Source organism: Chinchilla lanigera, unplaced genomic scaffold (genome assembly GCF_000276665.1).
Source record: "Chinchilla lanigera isolate Chin_1 unplaced genomic scaffold, ChiLan1.0 scaffold00008, whole genome shotgun sequence".
Lineage (NCBI taxonomy): Eukaryota > Metazoa > Chordata > Mammalia > Rodentia > Chinchillidae > Chinchilla > Chinchilla lanigera.
Window position 1 is genome coordinate 11,071,082 of NW_004955409.1, and position 23,797 is coordinate 11,094,878.

The 23,797-nt window shown below is 41.7% G+C and overlaps 1 protein-coding gene across 2 annotated transcripts in view; it reads right to left on the reverse strand.

Annotated features, from left to right (window-relative positions):
- Positions 1–4,373: 4,373 nt before the first annotated feature.
- Gng2 (guanine nucleotide binding protein (G protein), gamma 2) overlaps positions 4,374–23,797 on the reverse strand; it is a 103,539-nt gene continuing 84,115 nt past the window's right edge. For both annotated transcript variants that reach the window (XM_013510328.1, XM_005376788.2), the window contains 2 exons: positions 17,288–17,403; positions 4,374–5,214 (listed from right to left, as the gene is read on the reverse strand). In XM_013510328.1, the coding sequence (XP_013365782.1) occupies positions 5,086–5,214; positions 17,288–17,374 (216 nt within the window). In that variant the 5' untranslated portion in view covers positions 17,375–17,403 and the 3' untranslated portion in view covers positions 4,374–5,085. The remainder of the gene's footprint in view (positions 5,215–17,287; positions 17,404–23,797) is intronic.

The following is a 23,797-nucleotide window of genomic DNA, read 5'->3' on the forward strand; positions in this document are numbered from 1 at the left end:
CCTTTGTATCCCATCCAGGCTATACGTCAGTTGGTTGGTGCCACCCACACCTGGGGCAGGGCTTCTATTTTCAGTAAATGCATTCAGCCACACCCAGAACCTTGCTAAAACAATTAATGGACTAATCCAATACCTACAAACCCTTAATCCCAGTATCACACACCCATGATCCAGCCACCTCCCCAAGTCCTTACTTATGAATGCGTGAGGCTTTGGGGGGACATCTAGATACAAGCCCTTTCTCCTCTTCCTGCATCAGTGTTCCTTTACCTGCTCTCTTTCATTTGATTTTGGCAATTCTGTGAGACAAAGGAATCAGATATTTTTGCCCCTGTTTTTTTTTTTTTTTTCCGGGACTGGGAATCGAATTCACAACCTCATGCTTGCCAGGTAGGTGCTGTGCTGCTGAGCTAAATCCCCAGGCCCTTTTTTGCCCCTGTTTTACAACACGAGAAGGTTAGAGGACTTGCACAAGGTCAACAGGATCTCAGGCCTAGTTCAGATTCTCTGGCTTATGCCAAAGGGCTCTGACTTAAATATGATCTGAGGTTACCAGGTGGTACCTCTCTATACCTTAGGGTAGAAAGTTGCATTCTTCACCTGAGCTTCTCCTACTGACCTGAAGAAATAGTAGGAGTTCTCACTGAGAAAAGGCTGGGAGCCCATGGCCCCCTTCATTAAAATAAATTCTGCCTGCCTCTCCTGATTCTAAATAGAAGGAAATGTAGATTTGGAGCAGAACCGAAGGGAAAGGGATTTCCCTTGGCAAATTATTTGCAATTTGTGGATTGCAGCTGACCCAGCTCCAATTCCCTCTGTCATTGTAAAATGTGACCAGCTTATTAAAGAAGGCGAGCTGGAGGCAGGCGTCCCACAGGGCCTCAATGAAACAGGAGCAGAGCTAAAACCCACCGGCTTCCCCTCCTAGTGCCTCAGGCTGCTGCTTCCTGCTCTGCAGGAGCAAGAGTGAGCCTGTTCACGATTGTTTGTGTCTTTCCTTGGGCATTATGAAAACCTAGTTGTCTTAAGGACTTAAATTCACAGTCCTCAGATCACTAATGTGCAACAGAATGCTTGTCCTTGTCATTGCCAGAGTTAATGCGGGGTCCAGTTCTCTCTTTCGTTATATTTTTGTTGGTGTCAGCGACGACTCCAGGCCTCATGCACACTAGGTTAGAGCTCTACCACTGAGCCCCATTCCCAGCTCAGGATCTGTCTTTAGAGATACCAGGTGATTCTGAAGCAGGTGGGCCAGGGACCACTGTCAGAGAAACTGATGTCCATGGGACTCTGGTGTATAAACTCCAAGTGGCCGCCCTCTGTGGTTTAAAGGTGCTGTTCTTGTGACATAAGTCCTGGGAGCTCTGATGTTTACCAAGAAGGTCCACTGCTCATTGTATAACTTGAGGGCCATTCAGAAGGCTTGTTTGACTTTGGAGGGCTTCAAGAGCTGCCAGTCTAGAGTTTCAAGGATTTACCTTCTCTAATACTCTTTTTAAACCATGGGCAGCTTATACAAAAGAGTACTTTCTATATTATTATCATTAGTGAAGAAAAAAGTCTCCGATTGCACACCCACAGTGGGCTTCTAGAATTGTCTGCATGGTCCAGTCTGCCAGAGCCCTGGTCTCTCCCTGCCCCACCTTTCTTTGTCCCCAGAAGGCTATACCTGGGAGTGAGAGACACAGGGAGAAAGATTTGTAAAGTCTCAGGTGAGTTTTCCTTTCTGTGGGACCTAAAGCAAATCAATGGATTCCTATTTCCCCATCCATCTGAGTCAGCCAGGGAACGCATGGGTAAGGTGGTCCCCTGGGCGTTCACAATGAAATTGACTCCATATGAAATGAATCTGAAAATTCCATTTATTAAAACAAATACATTGTCCATGTGGGATGAAAATGTGCACATCACATTCAGGTTTTCCTGCTTTAACATTTCTGCATTTCCCTCTCTGTAGAAGACACGTTCTAGATCTTATATAAGAGAAATGTGAAGAATCCTTGGGCTGAGAAACAGTAATGTATATGTAACAATTCATCATTGCCAGGAGCAGCTAGAAGCAAATATTAAGAAAGAAAGAAAAGTTTAAAAATCCCCTAACAGCGAGCTTGCTTTTCTCAGCATTCCTTATGTGAGCATGAGTGTATGGATAAATGGTTTTTATTGTTTCATTTTTCCTTGGCAGGCAGTCTCTTCCAAATATTACTAGCAAAATCAGACTGAGAACAAAATTCTTATTTTAAGCCTTCTGATTTAAGTAATACTTGATCCCAAATAAAAAATAACATTTTAAACTGGAGCTAGTATTGAGACTGATACAAATGTTTTTTCTTTATACAATTTGCATTCTAAATATGTTTATTGTTTTTACTGACTAACTCCATGGCTGGTTCTCATTATTATTATAATTCTATATTTTATACAGGCATGTAGAAATTAGGGCTTTAACTAATTAAATTGAATTTTCCTGGGTTTTTTTTTGGTCACCGGGAATCGAACTCGGGACCTTGAGCTTGCCAGGCAGGCACTTGTGCCGCGGAGCTATATCCCCAGTCCTAAACTGAATTTTCCTAATAGCCACCCTTAAGATAAAATTATGCTGGTGAAAATTATTGTTGAATTTCTAAAGAAATTAAGCTCTTTTGATCCTAAACAATAAAATACAAACTTTTCTGCTTTAATAAACACTAATATCAATAAGGTAGAACTAATGTAAGGATTCTGGTGTTATAACGCCGTAGTGTAACACATGAAGTGATACAAAAGCCAAAACATTTTCCCTAACTTTTTATGGGCTGTGTAACTTTTGCCCTTTCCCCCTTTTGTAAGCATGGTCACATTTGGAACTTCATTAACTTGTAATTGCCAAACTAGGATTGAGATGCTTCCTAAAATTTTTAGTTCCATTTAAATTGCTCCAAAAAAATCTCAGTTTATGTGGAAATACAACTAGTCCTTTTGAGAAGAGGAAATAATGTGGATGTGGAAACTCTGGGCCTGCTAATGGACCTTATGTAGTCACCACAGCTTAGTGACCACATATTCAGTTTATGTTTTAGCTTGCTTTAAAAATGCACCTTTAGCTGATTCCACAGCATTTCAAAGCTAACTGTATAAAACTGGGGTGCAACAAATACTCTGCCAGATTTTTTTCACCCCCTAAGGATTGTCATCAGCATCCTGCTGGAACAAAATCCCGAGGTTTGTTCAGTACAGAAGTTTTCTGTGACAGAAATGCATCCATACATTTCAGAAATGCTTCCGCATTTACGCTTTACTCCCACCCCGCACATGCGCCTGAACGGGGCAAATTTACGCTTTCATCAGCGCTCCCATGAAGAAGCTAAGGAAAATATTTAGCAAGTCTGTTTCAAAATCTGTCCTTGGCAGAGTAAATCTTTTTTATCTTTTCTTTTCCTCCCTTTTAGTATTTCTTTTTTTTAATAGGAGGAAGAAAATGGTGAGGAAAGAGAGGAGGATAAAGTTAATTTGAAGTTAATGATCTTTGGGGGTTTGAAAGGAAACAGGATGTGAGAGAGGCCCTCTGAGGAGAAGGGACACAGGAAAAGAGTGACAAATGCTTGTTCAGGGCCTGCCATTTCTGAGCCACTCCAGCTGCAAGGCATGGAAGAATTGCTCTCAACCTCTCATGCTGGGAAGGGAGCACTCTGGATTCGAGGAAGTTGTAAATAAAGACCGAGAGACTCCCACAAGGTAGAGAAGAATAACAAAGATTACTTTGAAGAATTGAGAAATGAAAAATGCAGACCCTGTCAGAGCCAAGCAGACCCCCTTCCGGTGGAGCCGGATGTGGGGGCTGCGCCTGCTACCCAGAGTGGGCTGCGCCTGCTACCCAGAGTGGGCTGGGCCCTGCTCCTCAGTGGGGAAATAGGCAGCCTTCTGCGCCTGGGCCACCTTTTCCAAGCCTTGGGTTTGTTTTTTCTGATACTTGAACAAAAGGGATCCTGGGGTTCTTGTTACCAGCACAGAAAGCATTCATTTCGGCCTAGAATTTCTGTGATTTGGGGAAAGTGGAACTTGCTCACATTCTATAGCAAAGCACTTTTCAGCTCATGGTCAATCTTTAACTTGGGGGTGTTTGTGCTGCCCTGGATCCTGGATAAACCAAAATGCTTTGGATTCTGGAAAATAGAGAAGAGGCGCTTATACCACGGTTCATTAGGAGGTATTTTAGGCATGGCTAAGGCTCTGAAGTCATCTCAATTTTCACACTACTGAGGTTTTTCCTCCCCAGTATCTTTCTCTTTTTCTCATTTCTTTTCCTACTTTTATAGTAAAACAACAAAACTTCTGAATGGATGTAACATAGGGACATTTTCATGCATTATTACTCAAAAATCGTCACAAAGATATGGAAGCACCAGTCACAACACATGATTTACTTGCAGAATCAAAGCTATTGTGTACAAATATTAGGAATAGTGATAAGAAAGCACAGACAACTGGCGATTGTTTTGAGTTATTACCGTGAGGAACATCTCCTTAAGCATTCTGGGTGCCCGTCCTGGGAGTTCAGTCCTACACAGAAGTCCAGCCTTATCTCCAAACTACTCTAATGGGGAGGGGCAGGGGGGAGGGGAAAGGAAGAAAGAAAAAGAAAGGCACAAGGACTAAACATCGATTTCATGAAACCAAACCGCAGCTACACTGGACGACTCAGCTTATCAAAGGGTATCTAAACACAATATTCATTCCGAGAAGGTCATACATATCTTAGCTCAGTACAGCTGTCTGTTTTAATGTTTATTTTTTAAATATGAAGCAGAAATGTAAGGTCTTGGAGGGGCGGGGAGGGGAATAGCAGAAAAGAAGTGACACCAATTTTATTTTCATACATCCCCCTCCTCCAGGCAGCTCTGCAGAATCAGATCTCTTAAGTCAGGATGTGGCTTGGCTTTCATTCTCATAAAAGGGACCAGTTCTTTAAACATGCACAGCCTGGAGTTTCGCGATGGTTCTCCTCCCTCTCTTTAAATGCCGTGGACGAGGAAGGCGCCCACTTTGCTAGAAACTCTACGGCAAAGTCCCGGGAGCCCGGAGGCTCTGCAGCCTCCTCCTGGAGACTTAAAGGATGGCGCAGAAGAACTTCTTCTCCCGAAATGGGTTTTCTGAGGCCGGGACAGGGGTCAGCAGGGGGTCCTCCTTGGCATGCGCCTCACAGTAGGCCATCAAGTCTGCAGCTGCCTTGGAGACCTGAAAAGGAGGAACAGAAACAACCGGAACGTGGGCAGGCATGGACTCAGGAGTCTGGAACAGTTAGGCAAGGCCCAAGCTTTGGAGTTCAGTAGCCTACATCTCCTCCTTGTTGCATAACTGTATGAGAGGACACAACCTCCGAACACTGTCTTTCCTCACTGCAGGGAAGGAAGCCAATGATGTTGACTTCACAGAATGCTGCCTGCAGGTCCAGGATGAGGGTAGGGCGAGGGAGACGCTCAGGACCAAAGTCCAAGAAGGCACTTGTGGTCAGGGACATGGAAATGTCAGCTGGTCTTGGACAGCCCTGAGAATGGGATCTCCTCAGGTTTGGACCCCGGATACATTGCTTGCCCTGCCCTAGTCCCAGCCTTGGTTGCAATGGTGAAATAAATGACATATAACTCCTGCAAATCATTTAGAGCGTGGCATAGAGAAAACTGCACACAGGCTAGTTACTGTGATCACTCTTGGCCTCTCTGCTTCAGGGACTGTGCCAGGGATAGCTAAAGCTGTGCTGATTTTCCTTTTTTACCAAACAAATTAGGAACTGTGTGAGATGTGTGTGTGTGTGTGTATGTGTGTGTGTACGCACAGGTACACAAACTTAACTTTACATAGTTACATACTTTTATTATATATATTCATAGGCACACCAGTAAATCATAAAAGTAAATCCAGTAATATATAAGTCTAAACAGTAACGATAAATCTTAATATTATAATTCACAATATTATAACTATAACTCCAACCAAGCAGGGTATCATCTTTTAGGGATGCTTCACTAGAGGCTGTCACCAATTTTGGTGACACTGTCATTTCGTACAAAATTTTTGCAGCTCCTTCTTGGGAGTCACCATAGGACTTTCCTTTGATCAGCCTCAACAGTGGCACATTTTCACTGCCTCAGGGGTTGATTTCATTTTGAGAAATAAATTCCCACAATTAGGAGAATGCTATTTGGGGTCAGAAACTATAAAGAGTCAAGGTGCTTATATGACATAATACACTTACTCTGAAGCTCACTCTGAAATATTCGTTCTGCGTGAGAGCAATGTCACTGTAATACTATCACAGTTCCTCAGAGTGGCTACTGAAAGCACAATCCCCCATAAAAGTTGGGTAGAGTACATTACTACTGAAACTATTCATTGATCCTCTCTAGAAGTATTGTACCTACACAATGACCCAGGTTTGGCTGTGTCACACGTGGGTTGCTCAGGCCAGTGCAATTCAAGCAGAGTCGACCTGGATTGCATTTGGGCAGAAGAACCAGGGCCTCATTTGTACTTTACCTTCTGCCACTTCGCCCAGCTGAAATCATTACTAGGAATCCATTCACTGACTCAGAGATTTCAGTACATGGTTTCAGGATGGCTGATTGGGGCTGGCATTTTTGATCTCTCATTTTCAAGGCTGATTATTTTCTACTTAAGTTTCATTTTGGCAAAACAAGGCATTATTTTGAGAAGTTTTCAGCAGACAGCTAGATGGGTCAAGAGCACAAAAAATTTAAGATCTCACTTTCCTGTTTTTACAACTGTACCAGGAGTAGTAGTCTCCATACTGTAGTGAGAAGGATATTTAAACACATAAAGTGGTTCATATCAATTCCTGTACATGAAACCTGCAATAAACTTCCCACTGTACTCTGTAGAAAACTAAAACCTCATAAAATAACCCATAGATTCTGCCTATGTTGGGTCTGCCCATCTTCAATTTCGTGTGTCGTATTGTTCTTCCTTTTCAGGGTCTCCTTGGAGCTCTGAAAGCTCTAAGTTCTTTTCTGTCTGGGAGCTTCACATATCCAATTTTCCAGAACTTTCTTCTCACCTCCTTAACATGCTGGCCTATTTTTCCTGTAGGTGTCAGCAGAAATGTCATCCTCATCTCAGGGCCTCACCAATCACCTCATCGTGACTTTCCTCTCCTCTCTCTGTGCACACTACTCTTTTCTTTCAGTACAATTAGAATGGTTAATTTGCTGTTTGATATTTCTCTTTCCCTTCCGGTGTTATGCTCTGTAAAATCAGGACCCTTATCTGCTTTGTTCACCACTGTATCATTACTAGAAAGCAATAATCTGAAATCACATCGCACTTATAAAAATGTAATGAATGAATACTTCATCTATGATATTAATGCCAACATTCTATTTCCTGAATTTAATCACTGAAAAATATCACACACAAACTGACTGAAATTCTATAAAACAAAGCGTCTACAATCTTCAAAACTGTCAAGGTCGGGAAAGTCAAGGATGTCTAAGGGATTGTGTCAGATGGGACAACTATGTACTGTTAATTGGGTCCTTTTGCTAATTTGCAACACTTCAGTGAGGGGCTAAGATTATAAGATAGTAATGTATCAGAATTAACTTCCTGATTGTGATCATATAAAAGAAAGTCCTTCCTTGTACAAAGTACATATAAATTATTTGAATGTGATCACTTACTCTAAATGGTTCTGGGAAAATGAAATTCTGTCCCCCTGTACTTCGAACTTTTCTGTAACTTTGAGGTTATCTACAGAATAAAAAATACTTCCCAAAAGATAGGGAATACAGCAATTAGAGACAAAGAACACAGATAACTTTTTCAAAGGTATACCATAAAGAGGAGCAAAAAATGAGACAGCTGCTGGAAGTGAAAATGGATGGGCCAAGAAAAAGTTTAAATTTTATTGAAGGTGGAGAGACGACCGTGTTTGTTTGTGTGCTGATGGCAATGACGAAGTAGAGAACTCAAATCTGAGGCTGCAGGCTGGGCAGGCTGGCTGTGGCATGGCAGTTAATAAACAGCGGAAGCAGTTTGCTTGCCTAGGGAGATAGCATCAGAAACACAGAGGAAGGAATTCACTTATGATTACAGCAATGACCTCCTTAGGTTGCCAACTGTTGAAATCCAACCTTACCCAACTGGTCCCAGTAAAGGAAGGCGGGACCACAAATATCCCCAATGAAAGCCATCAGACTATGAATTGAGGCTCTAAAAAAAAAAAAAAAAAAAAAAATAGAACCCTAGTCTAGGCAGATACTTGGACAGTTCTGTGAAGAATAAGTTGTTTGTAAGGACAAAAATCAGACTCCCCCAAATTTAAACAGAATGTAAAGGTATCAAGCCACTTTCATTACATCTTGAAATGGAGACGCATCTTGAAATTGTGTCACTAAATGCATGCAAGCCACCAGGCAAAGAAATAAGCACTGACCAGTTGTCACTGCCTGCACATGGGAAGGTGGTCTATGCATTAAGAATTTTGGCTATAAAAGAAATCACTCCTTTAGCTGGCTTGCCTGAGTTCATACTACCAGCTAGGGTTGACTTAAAAGGACTTCATAGATGACATTGGACAGGGACTTAAAATGGGAAATGTATACAGGAAGAACAACTGATCTGTTTTCTCCTGCTCTGTTGCACTAACTTTTCTCAACAGCAGATGTGTGAGTTTTCCCCCACCAGATTCTCTGATGTCACCTGGGCATCCTACAGTTTAACTCAGTTCTGATACATCTTCCCAAGGCAGCATCAGATCCCAAATGGCCCTGTCTCCCACTTTGTACACGAACTGCAAGCTGTGGGGCCCTAGGTTATCCCTAACTTCTATCCGACTTGACTACAGATCAGGAATTCCCGTGACTTCTTCAGGTTCTATAACTTGCTATAGTGGCCCAAAGGACCCAGGGACACAGATAACTTACTACTGTCAAGTTGTAACTAAGTATATTTTAAAGGATATGAATGAAGAGCAGGTAAAGATACATACTGGATGAAGGAGTTCCAAGAACAGGAGATTCTGTCTCTACAGATTTGGGGTGCACCACCCTCCTGACATGTGGATGGATGTGTTCACCAACCTGAAAGAGCCCTTAACACTGCACTTTTGAGGCTTTTGTGAAGAATTTATCTTGCGGGCATGAAAGATTATTAACTGCAATTCCATCCTCCTCTGAGGATGTGGGGTGGAACTGAAAACTCCAAGTCTCTAACCTTAAAAAACAAAAGATGCTTATATTACCTATGTCTATAACCACTCCCCACCCTGCCACCAGGTCTGGAAATTGAACCCAGGGCCTTGAGCATGCTAAGTAAGCACTTTAGCATTGACCTACCTCTCCAGCAATTTTATTTATTTATTTACTTATGACAGGGGCTTGCAAAACTTCCCAGACTAACCTTGAACTTGTGATCCTCTTGCTCCAGCCCTCTTGAGTAGCTGGGATTAGAGTCATGTGCCACCATGTTCTCTCTCTGTCTTACACAGGAAGTTATTATGAACATTAAAGAATACCTGGCAATATATGTAAAGGCAAAATAATCTGCCAATCATCCAGGAGGGCATCAAGAATTTTCAAACTAGGGTAAGTTAGCCTAACATTTGACTAGAAACATCTTTAACCCAGGTCAGAAGCTGGTGACTGCTCCCACGGCTTTATTTTTCCATCAAATCATTGATTTTCAATTCAGACAAGGAACACTAACGTGTCAGTGTGAGGCAATAGTAAATACAGAATATACCCTAGGCCCTTTGCAATTTCTTGGTGTTATATAGCAAATATGCAAGGTGGGACAGATTTTTGAGTTAGGGATGCTCAGCTTGTACTCTCTATAGTTGTTAGATGCAATGCATAAGGCTATGTCCTTGGTACTTAACAAAAATCTACCAAATTGTTAAAATGATGCTCAGTTATTAATGTACACCAGAATTTAGTTGTAAAATATTTGCTTCATTTCCAGCGTATTAAATGAATGAGGACTGGTGCTCTTTGAACACGTCCCTTTCCTTTTTAAGTCCTTTGGTATATTTTACTGATTTTATCATCCTCAGAAAGAGTGTCAGTTGGTGCATAAAGAGAATTACTTCCCATTCTTCCCAATTAAATTGAACACGAGCATTTTAGGGAAAGGATGTTAAAACTTTCAAGGCACATGCTGGAAAAATATGTACTAAGTCCCCAATCAAGGATGTATACCCTCTTTGTAGTACCAAGTGTGATGCCCAACTGGCGCACTTCTCAGTACAGCATTCCCTAGTTCAGTTCCAATGTATTGTGTGTCAATCATCAGAAAGATGATTTAATCATTGGAAATGTTCATATTTGGTTCACTAATTTATATATATTTTTTGGTTTTGAAAATTAGCCTGTTCTTTTATTTTGAATTGTTTTAAAAAGAAAGTGAACTACAAATGCTAGCTACTTAGGATTGTACAATGACATGAAGCAAATGGTCTTTTTTTAAAGTGATTTGGGATGCAACACCCTCCTGACATGTGGATTCTGCCCTTTTAAACACTATCGTTGAATTTTCTCCTATTACCATAGTTTTATTTCACCAATCACATTCATGCTTATTAGAATCTCCAAATCCATACCAGAACTGTCAAGGGAACATACGTTCCCAATGGCTTGTTAAATGACAACTTTAATATACAAATTGTGAGCTGTCTACTACACAGGAAGTCTTTATTGAATGCCTATGGACCCCTGTATCATAAAGGATGCAAAGTAGACAACATGATTTTTGACTTTAAGGACTATGTAATATGCATGGGAAAGTTTATTGGATGAAGTTGAAATGAATTAGTAAATTTAGTCAGAACAGAATAAGAGATTCATGAACAAAAGGAAAGTGAGCTGACCCTAAGGGAGAAGTAAGATTTGGAAAGGCAAAAGAAATAAGGGGACGGCTCTTCCTAGTGAGGAACCCGGAATAACCAGAGCGGTGGAAGTTTTCATGGCTCATTGTTAGAACAGCAATGAGAACCAGCTGAAAAGGTGCACTGGAACTATTTGGAAGAACTGAGAAATATTTCTGAAATGTCTATGTGGAGTCCATTTACAGAGCTCCCAATCAGTTAAGAAGAAGCAATCACTTTACCTATGCTCCTTGACTTTCTTTTGCTCTTACATTATTTTTCTTATGTGATCAGTGACCTTTGTCAAAAAGCATCTCTCCACCTGTTACTGGTTCCTAGTTCCTTTCCTATCCATGCAGGTGAGTTAATTCAAAGCCATGACTGCATAATGTGGCTCAGTTGAACATCAGCTGAGTCTAATATCAGTCTCATTTTTGCTAGAACAGAGGTGCTGCTCTAAGACTGTGGAACTGAGCTGAAAGGAATTCACTGAGCCTCTCTGTCTGCCTTCATCAGCTGGAACTGTGAGCGTTGCACTGCGAGCCACGGGTGGGCGTCTTGTAGCTCCCACATGGACCAGGCAGTTCAGAAATCCCTTCTTCTCGGGAAAATGAAGAGGTGACATACAAAGAGAAGCAGAGACATGCGGTGGAGCACTGGTGGTGGCCTTCCAGGTCTCCCTTCCATTGCTTATCCATCTTCATTTCTGCCCTGGTTCTAAGATGTCCTAAACAAGGAATGATCAGAATATATGGCGAATGTGTAAAATTATTACAGCAAAGAGACATTGCCATCAGTCTGCCTCAAAATACTGGCCCTTGCTCTGAATGTCATTCTTGCCACATTCTGAGGTAGTTTTAAAATTTTATTTTATTTTACTTTCTGAAGTAGTTTTGCCAGTCCTCTTTCATGAGTCTTTATGAGATGTGATAAAAAGTACAGTGAATGCTACTGCCCAGTGCCATTCCAAGGAAAGGCAGGCCCGTAAAAACACCGCAGTGGATCCTTATCTGCCTTATTCGCTGAATCTGGCACCATGCAATTTCTGGCTCTTCCCAAATGTCAAAATGACCATGAAAGATAAACATTATGAATCAATTCAGGACATGGAGGTGCCACAATGGTGCCATTAAAGACACAAAGAAGGACTTCCAGAACTGCTTCAGAAAGTGGCAAGAGCAATGAGATCGGTGTACTCAAAGTGAGGGGAATATTTCAAGGGGAATTAATGGCAATGCACTCTTTTACTGGAAAAAAATTTAAACATTCACTGTAGATTTTCAGTGACACTTTCTATTTTATATAACCAATCCTCTTTCTGCTTAAGCCAGCGTGCTTCGTTTCCTGTGGTTAGATACCCAGAGAGCCCTAACGCAGTGATGAATAAAGACATTTACTGAAGCCCTGCTGCCCTCCGCTTCTGTACCTGTTCCCTGTGCTGCTGTTCTAAGGACAGCTGTCTTTTAGTTCATCATTGCTCATTCTTAGCATGACTATTTTGCTATTTCATAAATCTAAGCATCACAGGTCATTACCCCTCTATACCTCTACCTGGCCCCCTTTCCCATTTTCCTTTATTTCCTTTTACTCTCTTTTTTTTTTTTTTTTTTTTTTTTTTTTCTCCGGTACCTCGAACCGAACTCACGACCTTGCGCTTGCCAGGCAGGCGCTTTTGCCGCTGAGCTAAATCCCCAGCCCCCAACTCTCTGTCTTTGAATGAAATGCTAACGACCAAATACAAAATAACAGGGAGCATAATTAATATAAGCCTGGAGCTTATGAACAGATAATGGTATCATTCGCCCAGATTTCCCAGGACTTGTGATGCAAAGGGATAATAAACAGGAAAGTTTAAAACAAGAGGACTGGGGATATAGCTCAGTGGCACAGTGCCTGCCTGGCAAGTGCAAAGTCATGAGTTCAATTCCCAATACCCACCCCCCCAGAAAAACAACCCCCTTGCCAAGAAAACAAAAGCATTATTCAGATCCTAAAGGGCTGCTCTCTATAACCTAAGCTCCTCTGGAGTTCACCTGAGGCATAAGCTATCGTTTACGTAAGGAACCCTCAATAGCTCAACTGCAACTGTTCCCCATTTCCTCTTTTTAAAAGTCCTACTTTTTGCCAACTCAGACACAGAGGGATCTTGCAGATGTACAAAGTATGACTGAGAAAAACATGGTGAATGTTACTGCTCAGTGCTATCCAATGGAAAGGCAGAGATCGATTGAGCCTTAGTGACAGTGTGACAAGTCTCAACTGTGATTCCATTCAAAGCATTTTAACAACAGATGGGAACACGAGAGGAGTGATGGCAAACTTTGTTCCATGCATTTTGACTGTCCAAGTGTTTGTCAATTTTACTGGTGTTGGGCGATCATGCCACTTTAGGTTCAAGTTTTTTTTTTTAAGAAATGTCATCATGGAAGATGAGACTTAATTCTGTGGTTATAATATGCAGACCAGGTTTAAAATGCTGAATAGAAATCATCAGAAGTCATATGAAAAAAAGCACATTAATAAAGATCCAACATCAAGGTGATATTGACTGTGTTTTTTGATTTGGATGAAATTATGTGATCTGAGTTTGCACCCAGAAACACTATGATGAATTACAAATATTATGTAAGGACTCAGTATTTAAGAAGTGATGTGAGTATTTAAGAAGTGATGTATGTAGAAAATAGTATTTAAGAAGTGATGTGAGTATTTAAGAAGTTATGTGTGTAGAAAATAGCCCCGAAAACGGGCAGTTCCATCCTTTATCATCGCGAAGCTCTGTGTTATATATGGAACATCACTGGTACAGCAATTTCTATCAAATAAAAACATCACAGTGCATCCTCATCCACCTTATTCACCAAATCTGGTACCATGCAATTTCTGGCTCCACCCCAATGTCAAAATGACCATAAACATTTTTAGTCAATTCAAAACTCTGAGGCACCCACAACAGCACAACTAAAGACACTCATGAAAGAACTTCCAGAGCTGCTACAGAAAGTGGAAAAAAGGTGGGACAAGTGCGTTGGAAGTGAGGTGGGGGAGGTATTTTGAGGTATATTAGTGGCAGTGTGGTTTTTACTCTGAGAACTTTCAAAAATTTAAACATTTGCCATATGTTTTAATCATACCTTGTATATAAAGCTCTGGCTATTTTTTTTTTTTTTTTTTAATGGCTTGAAGAGTTTGCCACTCTAATTGGAAAATCACAAACCTGGCATCTTCAGAGAGGAGCTCTTTCCTGCTGACAGATCATGCACAGAAAGTAGGTGGAGAAGCTGGAATGCTCAGGAGCTTTGGAGGGGGCGCTAAAGGCAGATAACCAAGCCCCAAACCAGCTAGCTGACAGCTGTGTCAACACAATCACAGTTTTATCCAACAGCTAAACTAAAAATAACCTATTGCTTTACCACAGCAGGCCTGCCTGGTTCGGAGGTGCAGAACAAATGCTGAAACACAGGCTGCTGCTGCATATCCAACAATGGTAGGTGTAATGATGTCAAGAAGGACTCAGAGACTGGAACGTGCTCATCACCTAGAACAACAACCACTCACCATGCTCAATTTATTCAGCAAATCCATTTTATCTCTTTTAGTAGCAATTTATTTGTGTTTCTTCAAAGGGCAATCAGGATGTGCTACTGGCTTCTTTCTGATGCCTTTGGTGATTATGCTTCTTGGATATTTTATTTGTGTTAATGATGTAGCTGGTTCATTTTGAGTGAGAGAGTAACCATTTATTAAACTTGAGATCTTTGAGGGCAAGAATCATGTCTACCCAGCTTCATAACTCTAGAACCTAACAAGTCCTAGAAATTTAAAAAGGTCTTAATAAAGTATTGGTTAGGTAAATGGATGAATCCACAGTTGAAAAAACAGCAAAAATCCAACTTTCTGAAGAAGGTCTTGGAAATCTTCATCAAAGGCCTAATGAGTGGTCTGAGTCTTTTAGGAGTCAGTGCTGTTAGGCGTTTGTAAGGCGGAAGTGTAAAGAGGCACAGAGATGGAATCTTCCAGGCATTTGAAATTTCCATCAGGGGAGTTCAAAGGCGCTTTGCATAACTGGTGGGAAGCGGGAAGGGGATTAAGATGAAGGGTAGGGTGGGGGCTACAGGAACCTTGTAAGTTCTGCCGAAGAGTTTGAATTTTCTTGGGGAATCACGATGTGATTTTCAGAGGGAGAAGAGCACAGTGAGACTTCCTTTCTTCTTGCAAAATTTTCTTTGGCAGAAATGTGACAGGTAATTAATAGTAGGCACGGAGATGGGTTGAGATGGGATGGCAGAGACTGCCACAGCACCTGATAGGAGTTCAGGTGAGGGATGAGGAAGGTGGGACCTATGACCAGTTCTTCTCTCTCGTCCTCTTTCTGTCAGTTTTTATCATCAATCAACACATCACATCCCCTTTCAGGAATAGTAGCAGGTGATGGCAACTACCATGGAGTGTTGGGGCTTTTAGCTGGGCTGCCCCAAAAGGCAAGGTGGACTGAACCCTCCTTCTCTCATGAAAGAGATGAATATTTTTTCTGATACCGTAATCTTTGGATCTCCTCACCTCTTTTAGCAGTTTGTATGTTCATCTGTCACTTTGTACTTTTTCAGCAAGGGAATAAAAATGTATAAGCAAGAAAGGCAAAGATAAGGAAGGTGGCAAAGAAATAGGTAGATGGTAAGGATGCTATGTATTTTATTTACGAATAAAGAGGAATGAAATCTGTTGAAAGAGCAAGAGAGGATTATATTTTACGGCCTTTTACCAGGAGTCAAAGTTTACAAAGGAAGTTTGGGATAGATAGAAACATGTCCCTGGACATTTGCCTGACTTGTTTGTGGAAGTAGACAAACCCTCCCTTCACTTTCTAGAGCTTGCTGATGGGGGCTAGAAGGATCTAACCCCATCCCTTTGGACAGTGGTTCTCAACTTGCCCTGTACATCAAAACTAACTGAACACTACTGATGCCTGGCCACAGCCCAGGAGATTCTGACTTAACTGGTCAGGGCATTGTTTGGGAGTGGGTCCTTTTATAAAACCCTCTGGGTGATGTAAACATTTAGATGGGAAGAGAGCCATTCCTGTAGATGAGGCAGTAGAAAACGTTTTCTGTAAAGGACCAGAGAGTAAATACTTTAGGCTCTGTTACAACTACTCCGCTCTGCTGTTATAATGTGAATGCAGCCATAAACAATATATAGATGAGAGTGTACAACTGTGTTTCAAAAATACTTTATTGACAAAAATAGGCAATGAACTAGGCATAATGGTACATGCCTATAATCTTAGCATTTTGAGAGGCTGAAGCAGGAGGAAAGTCTGAACCCAGCCTAGGGAACTGAGTGACTTAATGAGACATTGGTTCAACCCCACCCCCCCAAAAAAAGATGGGATATAGCTCAGTACAAAGGCCTTGAGTTCAATCCCTGGTGTAATAAGTAAATAAATGAAAAAATTTTGAAAATAGGCAATGGGCTAGATTTGGCTGATGAGTTATGGTTTATTGATCCTTAGATACTCCAAAGAATAGCAAGATGGGCCAAGTTGCTCAGTGAGGTGTGAAGAAAGTAAGAAAAATACCCTAGGTTTAAAAAGACATTTGAAAGAATGTTCTAGTTTTATTTTAGCGCAGTGAGATACATTTTTGACTTCCCTTTCAGAAAACGCTTCAGGGAAAGTAAAGTGATGACTGACAAAAATTCATTTTACCATCCTACATAGCTGTCTATTCACAATGACACGTGGGGCCAACTTCACATTCAAACTCTGCCAACAAAGAGTTGAGATTGAAAGTCTTGGTTCAATATGAGTTAGCCTCAATTTATGGCAAAGCTGTCAGGTTAGGTCTGGGGAGTGAGAAAAGGAAGAAGTAGACTATTAACGTTCACTAAACCTCTGTGTTGTTTGACTTCTTAGGGAGACCAAGTGTAACTTTTTGTATTTTGAGGGGAAAAATCCAATTAGGTATAGCTAAGAAAAGAAAACAATAATCTGCAGCAGTGACTAGAAGGGTTAGACGTGAGAGACAAAAACACTTAACCTTAGAACATGAACTTAGAGAAAAAAACGTTAGAATCTAAATAAGAAGAGAATCTCTACAAGGTCAGGGAGATGAGGTGATGGACTGATAGATCTCTGGCGTTCTTGCATTTTCTCAGGGGGAATTTAGCCATGAACTGAACGTGCATTTTGCTTTGTTTTTGTTTTTAATCTGATAGGGAGACCTGACTTTAATGTATACTATCATTTCATGCTATAGGCATCTAGAGAAAGTATAAACATACTAGAAAAATGTACATTTTTGCCTATTGCTGTTTCTTTCCTTTCACCACTAATCTCATCCCTCTCTGGAAGAACAGTCAAATGACAGATGGCTGGGAATCGCGCTCCTTGTAATTGTGCTAGATGGGCTGTGGGGGTTACACTGTCCTTACCTTTATCCTGTCAATGTTGGCTTCCATCTTAAGCTGTTCTACCAGCTTCCTGGCTTGTGCTATGCTGGCGGTGTTGTTGCTGGCCATCGGAGCACTGGGTGAGTCTTTCAGACACTCTAGAGAAGAAGACAAAAGGAAAACTGTATCAGAATTCATGAGCTCCCAAATGCACAAGTTTTTGAAACAGTGGTTGTAGCCAAACCAGGCCTTCTTGCCTTCTACATACACCACATCCGATTACCACATCTGATGAGTTTTGATTTTCCAACTCTCTAACCTTCACCATCCCTTTTGCAGAGGAAAAAGAAAAGAAAGTTCACCAAATTAGGTAGAATAAGATGCACTGCTACATTAAGAGAAGAAGATGTTGAAAGTATTGCGATTTATAGAGTAAGTTTAGGATGGTAAAGGGAAGGGTGTGCATGGTACTGTGGTAGCTGCAGTGCTTATTGTGCGTCCCTGCTGTGAACCGTCCTTGGAGGAGGAAGCAGAGGGATGCATGGTCAATTCTACACTCCAGGACTCAAGACACTCTCTCTAATGGTCTCTCAATGGGCTTGCACCCCATCTTGCTGGTTAACTGGGACACTTCAGCCTATTGTACTGCACAGGTGCAGTGACAGGAGGCTGCCTTTCCAGTGTCACTTAATGCAGCAATGGAAATAGTGATTCCTCCCCATTCTCTTTGACATACAGCTCAATTCATAACTACCCTCTTTACCCACCATTCCTCAGGAGCACATCTGCAATGTCAAGGAGTGGGAAGGCCGTGTGTAAATTGTAAGTACTTCAATTAGCGTACTCATGTTTTGCCAAATTAAGTACAAAAGACTGATTCATTTTGTGAATATGGAAAGGGAGCACACACATTTTGAGAGTGGACTTCTGTGCCTGTGTAAAATAATCCTCAGATTTCTTAGCTTTAATTGTACCAAGTCTACTGCCCCTGGTGTGCTTTCCACTCCTTCCAAATGTTATTGGCACTTTACTTCTCTTTTCGTCCTTTCTGGACACACCATCTCACTTCAATAGTGTTGTTCATCTTGGAAAGCATCCTATTTCATATTTGGTGCCCATTTCCCCCACTTTGTGATTGGGTCTTGCTCCAGGTCAAGGTGGCATAGGCAACTGCAGGACCATGTGCCTTTTGAGGTCACTGATACCCAGTAGTGATGCAAAATCTGAGCACTTTAACTAGTTCAAGACCTGAGACACAAAAACATTAAACACTGCCTTAGTCAACATCAACATCTGAATCTTGTTCTGAAGGCATTATATTAAATACTATGACTTTTGCTGGCTTTGGGGAATCTTTTCTCTAGGGATAAAGCATGATCAGGTTACCTATCTCAGAAAGGAAAGAGGACATACAGAAAATATGAGGAAGAAAGAATAATCCATAATACATTTTATATGTCGTCTAAACTACCAAATTCAAAGACCAATTTTCTGCTGTAATTGCCAAAAAGCAACAGTCTTGCTATACATTTTCTTCTTTCTTGATATAATTCTTCAAGACAAAAGAAGAAATTGTGCATAATTTTCTGTAACATACAAGCTTTCTCATGGAGAGTTACTTTATAATAGATACTGCAAAATAAGCCAGCCGACAGCATTTGCAGGATAAATTGGAAGATAATTAACTGTTCCCTCCACTTATTTTCAAGGAGGCTGGGAAGAATAAAGTGAGAGAGAAGATGGAAGGGAGTTTTGAAGCCACAAAGACCTCCAAAGTGTACTTTCCTGCCCTTGAAGATCAAGGGAAGGAGAAATACATGTAAAAACAACAACAAAAAATATAAAGCTATGATTTCACCAGCATGGTCAGGGACCCAATCATCTCAGCCCATAGGGAAATTATAAATTATTGGCTCACAATCAAAGAAACATCTGACAGCCTAGCAGGACTTCATACAGCCAATATAGAGTATTGACTGATGCGGTAGGGTAATCTAACTCTTCTATTCCTCCCCAGTGCGAGGCAGTCATGATTTATAAGCCCCTGGACACTGTTCTGTGAAGACACTTTTCCTGCCAAACTGTGATAACTGATAACTATTCGGTCATCACACTAGAATGCAGATAGTATGAGGATCAGCAAATCCTTACTGAGCCTGAGGAAGACTGAGGAGTCTAGATCTGACCAGCTGCTCATCTGCCTTGGAATCTAACCCAGACCACACAGCAACTTGCAGCAGAGACCACGGTTTGCCTCCGAATACTCCATTCTGCCTTTTTCATTAGTAATGACCCTTTTCCCCACTTCTTTTAACAGTGATGGCAAGAGCCCTGAACCTCAGCTGGGTATGGTTTACCAAAAGATACATTCTGCAACTTCCTTTGCAGCTAGATACAGTTTTCTGTGAGCTAGAAGCAGAAGTGTCCTTAAGGGAAGGAGTGGTACCCCTTGTTTCCCCTCCTCCTGCTACTGACCATCTTGAATGCTCCTCAGTGAGCAAGCAGGACCTGCATCCTCAGTGGCTGTGTGGAGGCCGTGCCGGCTGTGGACTGGCACCTTTTATGTATGACAGAGATAAGTACTATCTTGCTCAAACCACTATTATTAAGAGTGTCATTGCCCAGTAGACCTAGTATGAGCTGATTCAATGCTCCATGACTTTCATTTGAGCATCTAGGAAAGTCTAAGTCCTAGCGCCTTTTCATGCTCCTTAAGAAAAGGTGTAAGCATCCTGAGGAGACTGACACAGAAAGTGTGTTGTTCTGTTGCTGCTGTCACATATTACTACAAATCCAGTGGCTTAAACACTAGCAACTTTTCTTGTAGCTCTGGAGATGGGAGGTCTGAAATGGGGCCCACTAGGCTAAAATCAGGTGGAAGCAAGCCTGTGTTCATGCTGGAGGTGGGATATCTAAGAGAGAGTCTGTTTCCTACTCTGTTCCATGTTCCAAGACTGACAGCAGTCTATAGCTTGTAACTGCTTCCTCCATCTTCAAAGCTGGCAAAGGTAAATTAGTCTCTTTCTGACTCTGGCTCCACTTCCGCCCCCTCTTCCACTTTGAGGAACACTTCTAACTACATTGCACCCACATAATCCTAGATAATGTCTCTTTCTCTGTCTCTCTCTCCCTCCCTCTCTCTTCCCCTCCCCGCTTTAAATCATCTGATTAGGAACCTTAGTTCCACTTGGATCTGTGTTCTCCTTTGCCATATAATTTAATGCACCTACAGGTTCTGAAAGTTGGGATGTGACCAACTTTGGGGAATGAAGTTATTCTTCCTACATGGAAGGAGATGTCTGCATAACAAGGGAATGGAAGCAAGGAGGTAGGGAGTTGAGATGTGGAAAGACCGGGACAGATGTCTAGAAATGCTGGGGACAGAAGACGTTTGAAGTCTAAATGGACTTCAGAGAAAAGGTGAACATAAGCATTGGCTTCCAGTTTTAGGCAGATACCTCATGAACATTGTTTTACCATATGTCCCTGAAAGAGTCCTGTGCCACTTTTAGAATCATTTAGTACAGGGGTCTGCAATCCTTGGGTCACGGAGCAGTAGCAGTGTCTGTCCTGTGAAGAACAGGCCACACGGCAGGAAGTGAGTGGCAGGGGCGTGAGCAAAGCTGCATCTGTCTTTACAGATGCTCCCCATTGTTCCCATCACTACCTGAACCCCGCCTCCTGTCAGATCAGCAGAGGCATTAGCTTCTCATAGAAGCATAAACTTTACTGTTAACTGTGCAGGAATCTAGGCTAGAAGCTCCTTATGAGAATCTAATGCCTGAGGATTGGAGGTGGACCTAAGGCGGTGAGGCTAGCACTGGACTGTGGCTGCAAACACAGATTAACATTAGCCAAGAGGGGTGACTCCACAGAGATTGTAATAAATCCATTGCTTGTAGACTCATATCAAACCCTGTCAGTGAGTGGCAAGTGACAATTAAGCAGCATCTGGTGGCAAGCTTTATAGTGGCAAGTGAATGGATATATCTCAGTGGTACAGCTGCATCTGGTGGCAACCTTTAAGTCAGAATCCAACATTTATTTTAGTCTGTGCTTGACTCACCCATTACTGATTTACCACTTCTAACCATGCCTCTTTCCTGCACTCACACTTGTCTCAGTCACAGTTCTGGTAACCCCCAAGCTAACCCTAACTAAATCGAGTGAAAAACAAATGTCATGGAGAGCTTCTTTGAAAAGGGGGAAGGCCCAGCGATGAGAAAGCAGGAGACGCTAAGACTGCCAACCAAAAGAAAGCTACATTTAAAAGAAAATACCCAGAGTCCTCCTTAAAATCACAGGTTCATTGCATAGGTGATTCACATTCTCCAAGTCTGCTTTGTATAACGTGAGTGACCAGCTATTCAGAGGAGCCACAGAACCTCTAAACTGCTTCACCACATGTAGACCAAGCACATTACATTACAAGACAAGCCTTTAGAGTTTCTCAAAAGGAAAAAAAACATGGACACTGTCTTGGTTACTTTTCTCTTGTTGCTGAGACAAAATACCCAACACCCAAAATGAAGGAAGGAAAGGTTTATTTGGCTCACAGTTTGTGGAAGTTTCAGTCCATACTTGGCTGGCTCCAAGGCAGAAGACAGCAAAGTAACAAGAGCAAGGGGGAATGGCAGCCGAACGGCAATGCAGCCAGAGCAAAAGGGAGGAATGGCGCCAAGCAGCTTCTTTCCCTGCCTTACATTGTAAACAGGCTACCCCCACCTAAGGGGCGTGTAGCCCTCACATAATCTCCATGCCCTCCTCTTGCACAGGCTCAGGATGTATACAAAGTAAGCACCCTGGCTTCCTGCTGAGTCACTTAACAAAACCTCTAGACTCCTCAAGTTGACACAATGTATAAACCATAACAGACACAAAGAACAGAGGCAAGTATTGAAGGCCACTGCCTCATCGAATGTGTCTGCACTGAGTATCATTCTTAGCAGCTCACCACACTGCTAAAGCTAAGAAGCCCTTTGCCTTCTTTCCTCAAAAACAAGACCTAGCTAGAAAGTAATCAGCCTTGAAAACTAGAGATCAAAAATGCCAGCCCCAATCAGCCATCCTTGCATTACCTGCCATCACTATTCTCTTCCTTGGTGGCTACTCTGTGAGGCAGCACACACGCACGTGCACACACACGCACACACACACACGCACACTATTCTAAAAGGACAGCTCTACTACACTGATCCTTTTTCTTTCTTTTTTATTGTAGTAAAATGCACAGCACACAATTTATGATCTTAAGCATTCTGAACGTATAGTGGAGTGGTATTAGGTGTACTTATATTATTGTATAACCATCATCCATCTGCAGAGCCCTTTTTATCTTACAAAACAGCTCTATACCATTAAACAATATTACCCCATTCTTCCCTCCCCCCAGCCCCTGACAGCCACTATTCAACTTCCTGTCCTTATGGTTTTGACTATTTTAGGGATCTCATATAAATGAAATGCTATATACTATTTTGTTTTTTGGTGACTGGCTTATTTAACTAAGTGTAATTTCTTCAAGCATCAGCCATACTGAGGCATCTGTTAGAATAGTCTTTCTTTTCAAGGTTGAATAATATTCCACTGGATGCATCTACTGCAGTTTTTCATCCATTCATCTGCTGGTGGACACTTGGATTGTTTCCACATGCTAGCCACTGTGGAAATGCTGCTGTGAACACAGGGGGCTAAATATCTCTTGAAAAGCTGCCGTGTGGTTTTCCACTGTGGCTATACTATTTTACATCCCAACGAACAGTGCATATGCTTCCAATTTCACCGCAGCCTTGCCAGTACTTGGTGTTTCTGTTCTTTTTTTTTTTGACAGTCGTCATCCTAGTGGGTGTGAGGCATTATCTCCTTGTGCTTTTGCCTTGCATTTCCCTACTGACAGTGATGTTGGGCATGTTTTTGTGTGCTATGGGGCATTCATCTCTCTTCTTTGGAGAAACACTAGTCAAGTCCACTGCGTGTTTTTGAATTAGGTTTTTATATTTATTGGGGTATAGGAGTTTATACACTCAAGGTGTTAACCTCTTATCAGATAAACAGTTTGCAAATACCGCCCCCCCATATGAGCTGCATTTTCACTCTCTTGATTCTGTCTTTTGGTGCACAGAAGCTTACATTTTACTTGCTGTATCTTTAGCATTATATGCAAGAATGCTTTGCCAAATCAATGTTGTGAAGGTTTTGTCTCGTTTTCTTCTAAAAGTTTGGTAGCTCTATCCCTTACCTTTCAGTCTCTGATCCTTCTTGGTGTAACGTGTGCTAGGGGTTGAATCCAGGGCCTCTTGAACACTAAGTATGGGCTTTACTACTGCATTCCCTTAGATGCTGAGGCAGTTTCAACAGTAAGTACAGATACAATCAGCTGTTCTTTGCTAATGTTCTTATTTAGTTTTACATGTTACCTAAATTGGGAAAGATTTTATTTATTTATTTATTTATTTATTTATTTATTTATTTATTTGGTACTGGGAATCAAACTCAGGACTTTGTGCTTGCCAGGCAGGCGCTGTGCCACTGAACTAGATTCCCCGTCTAGTT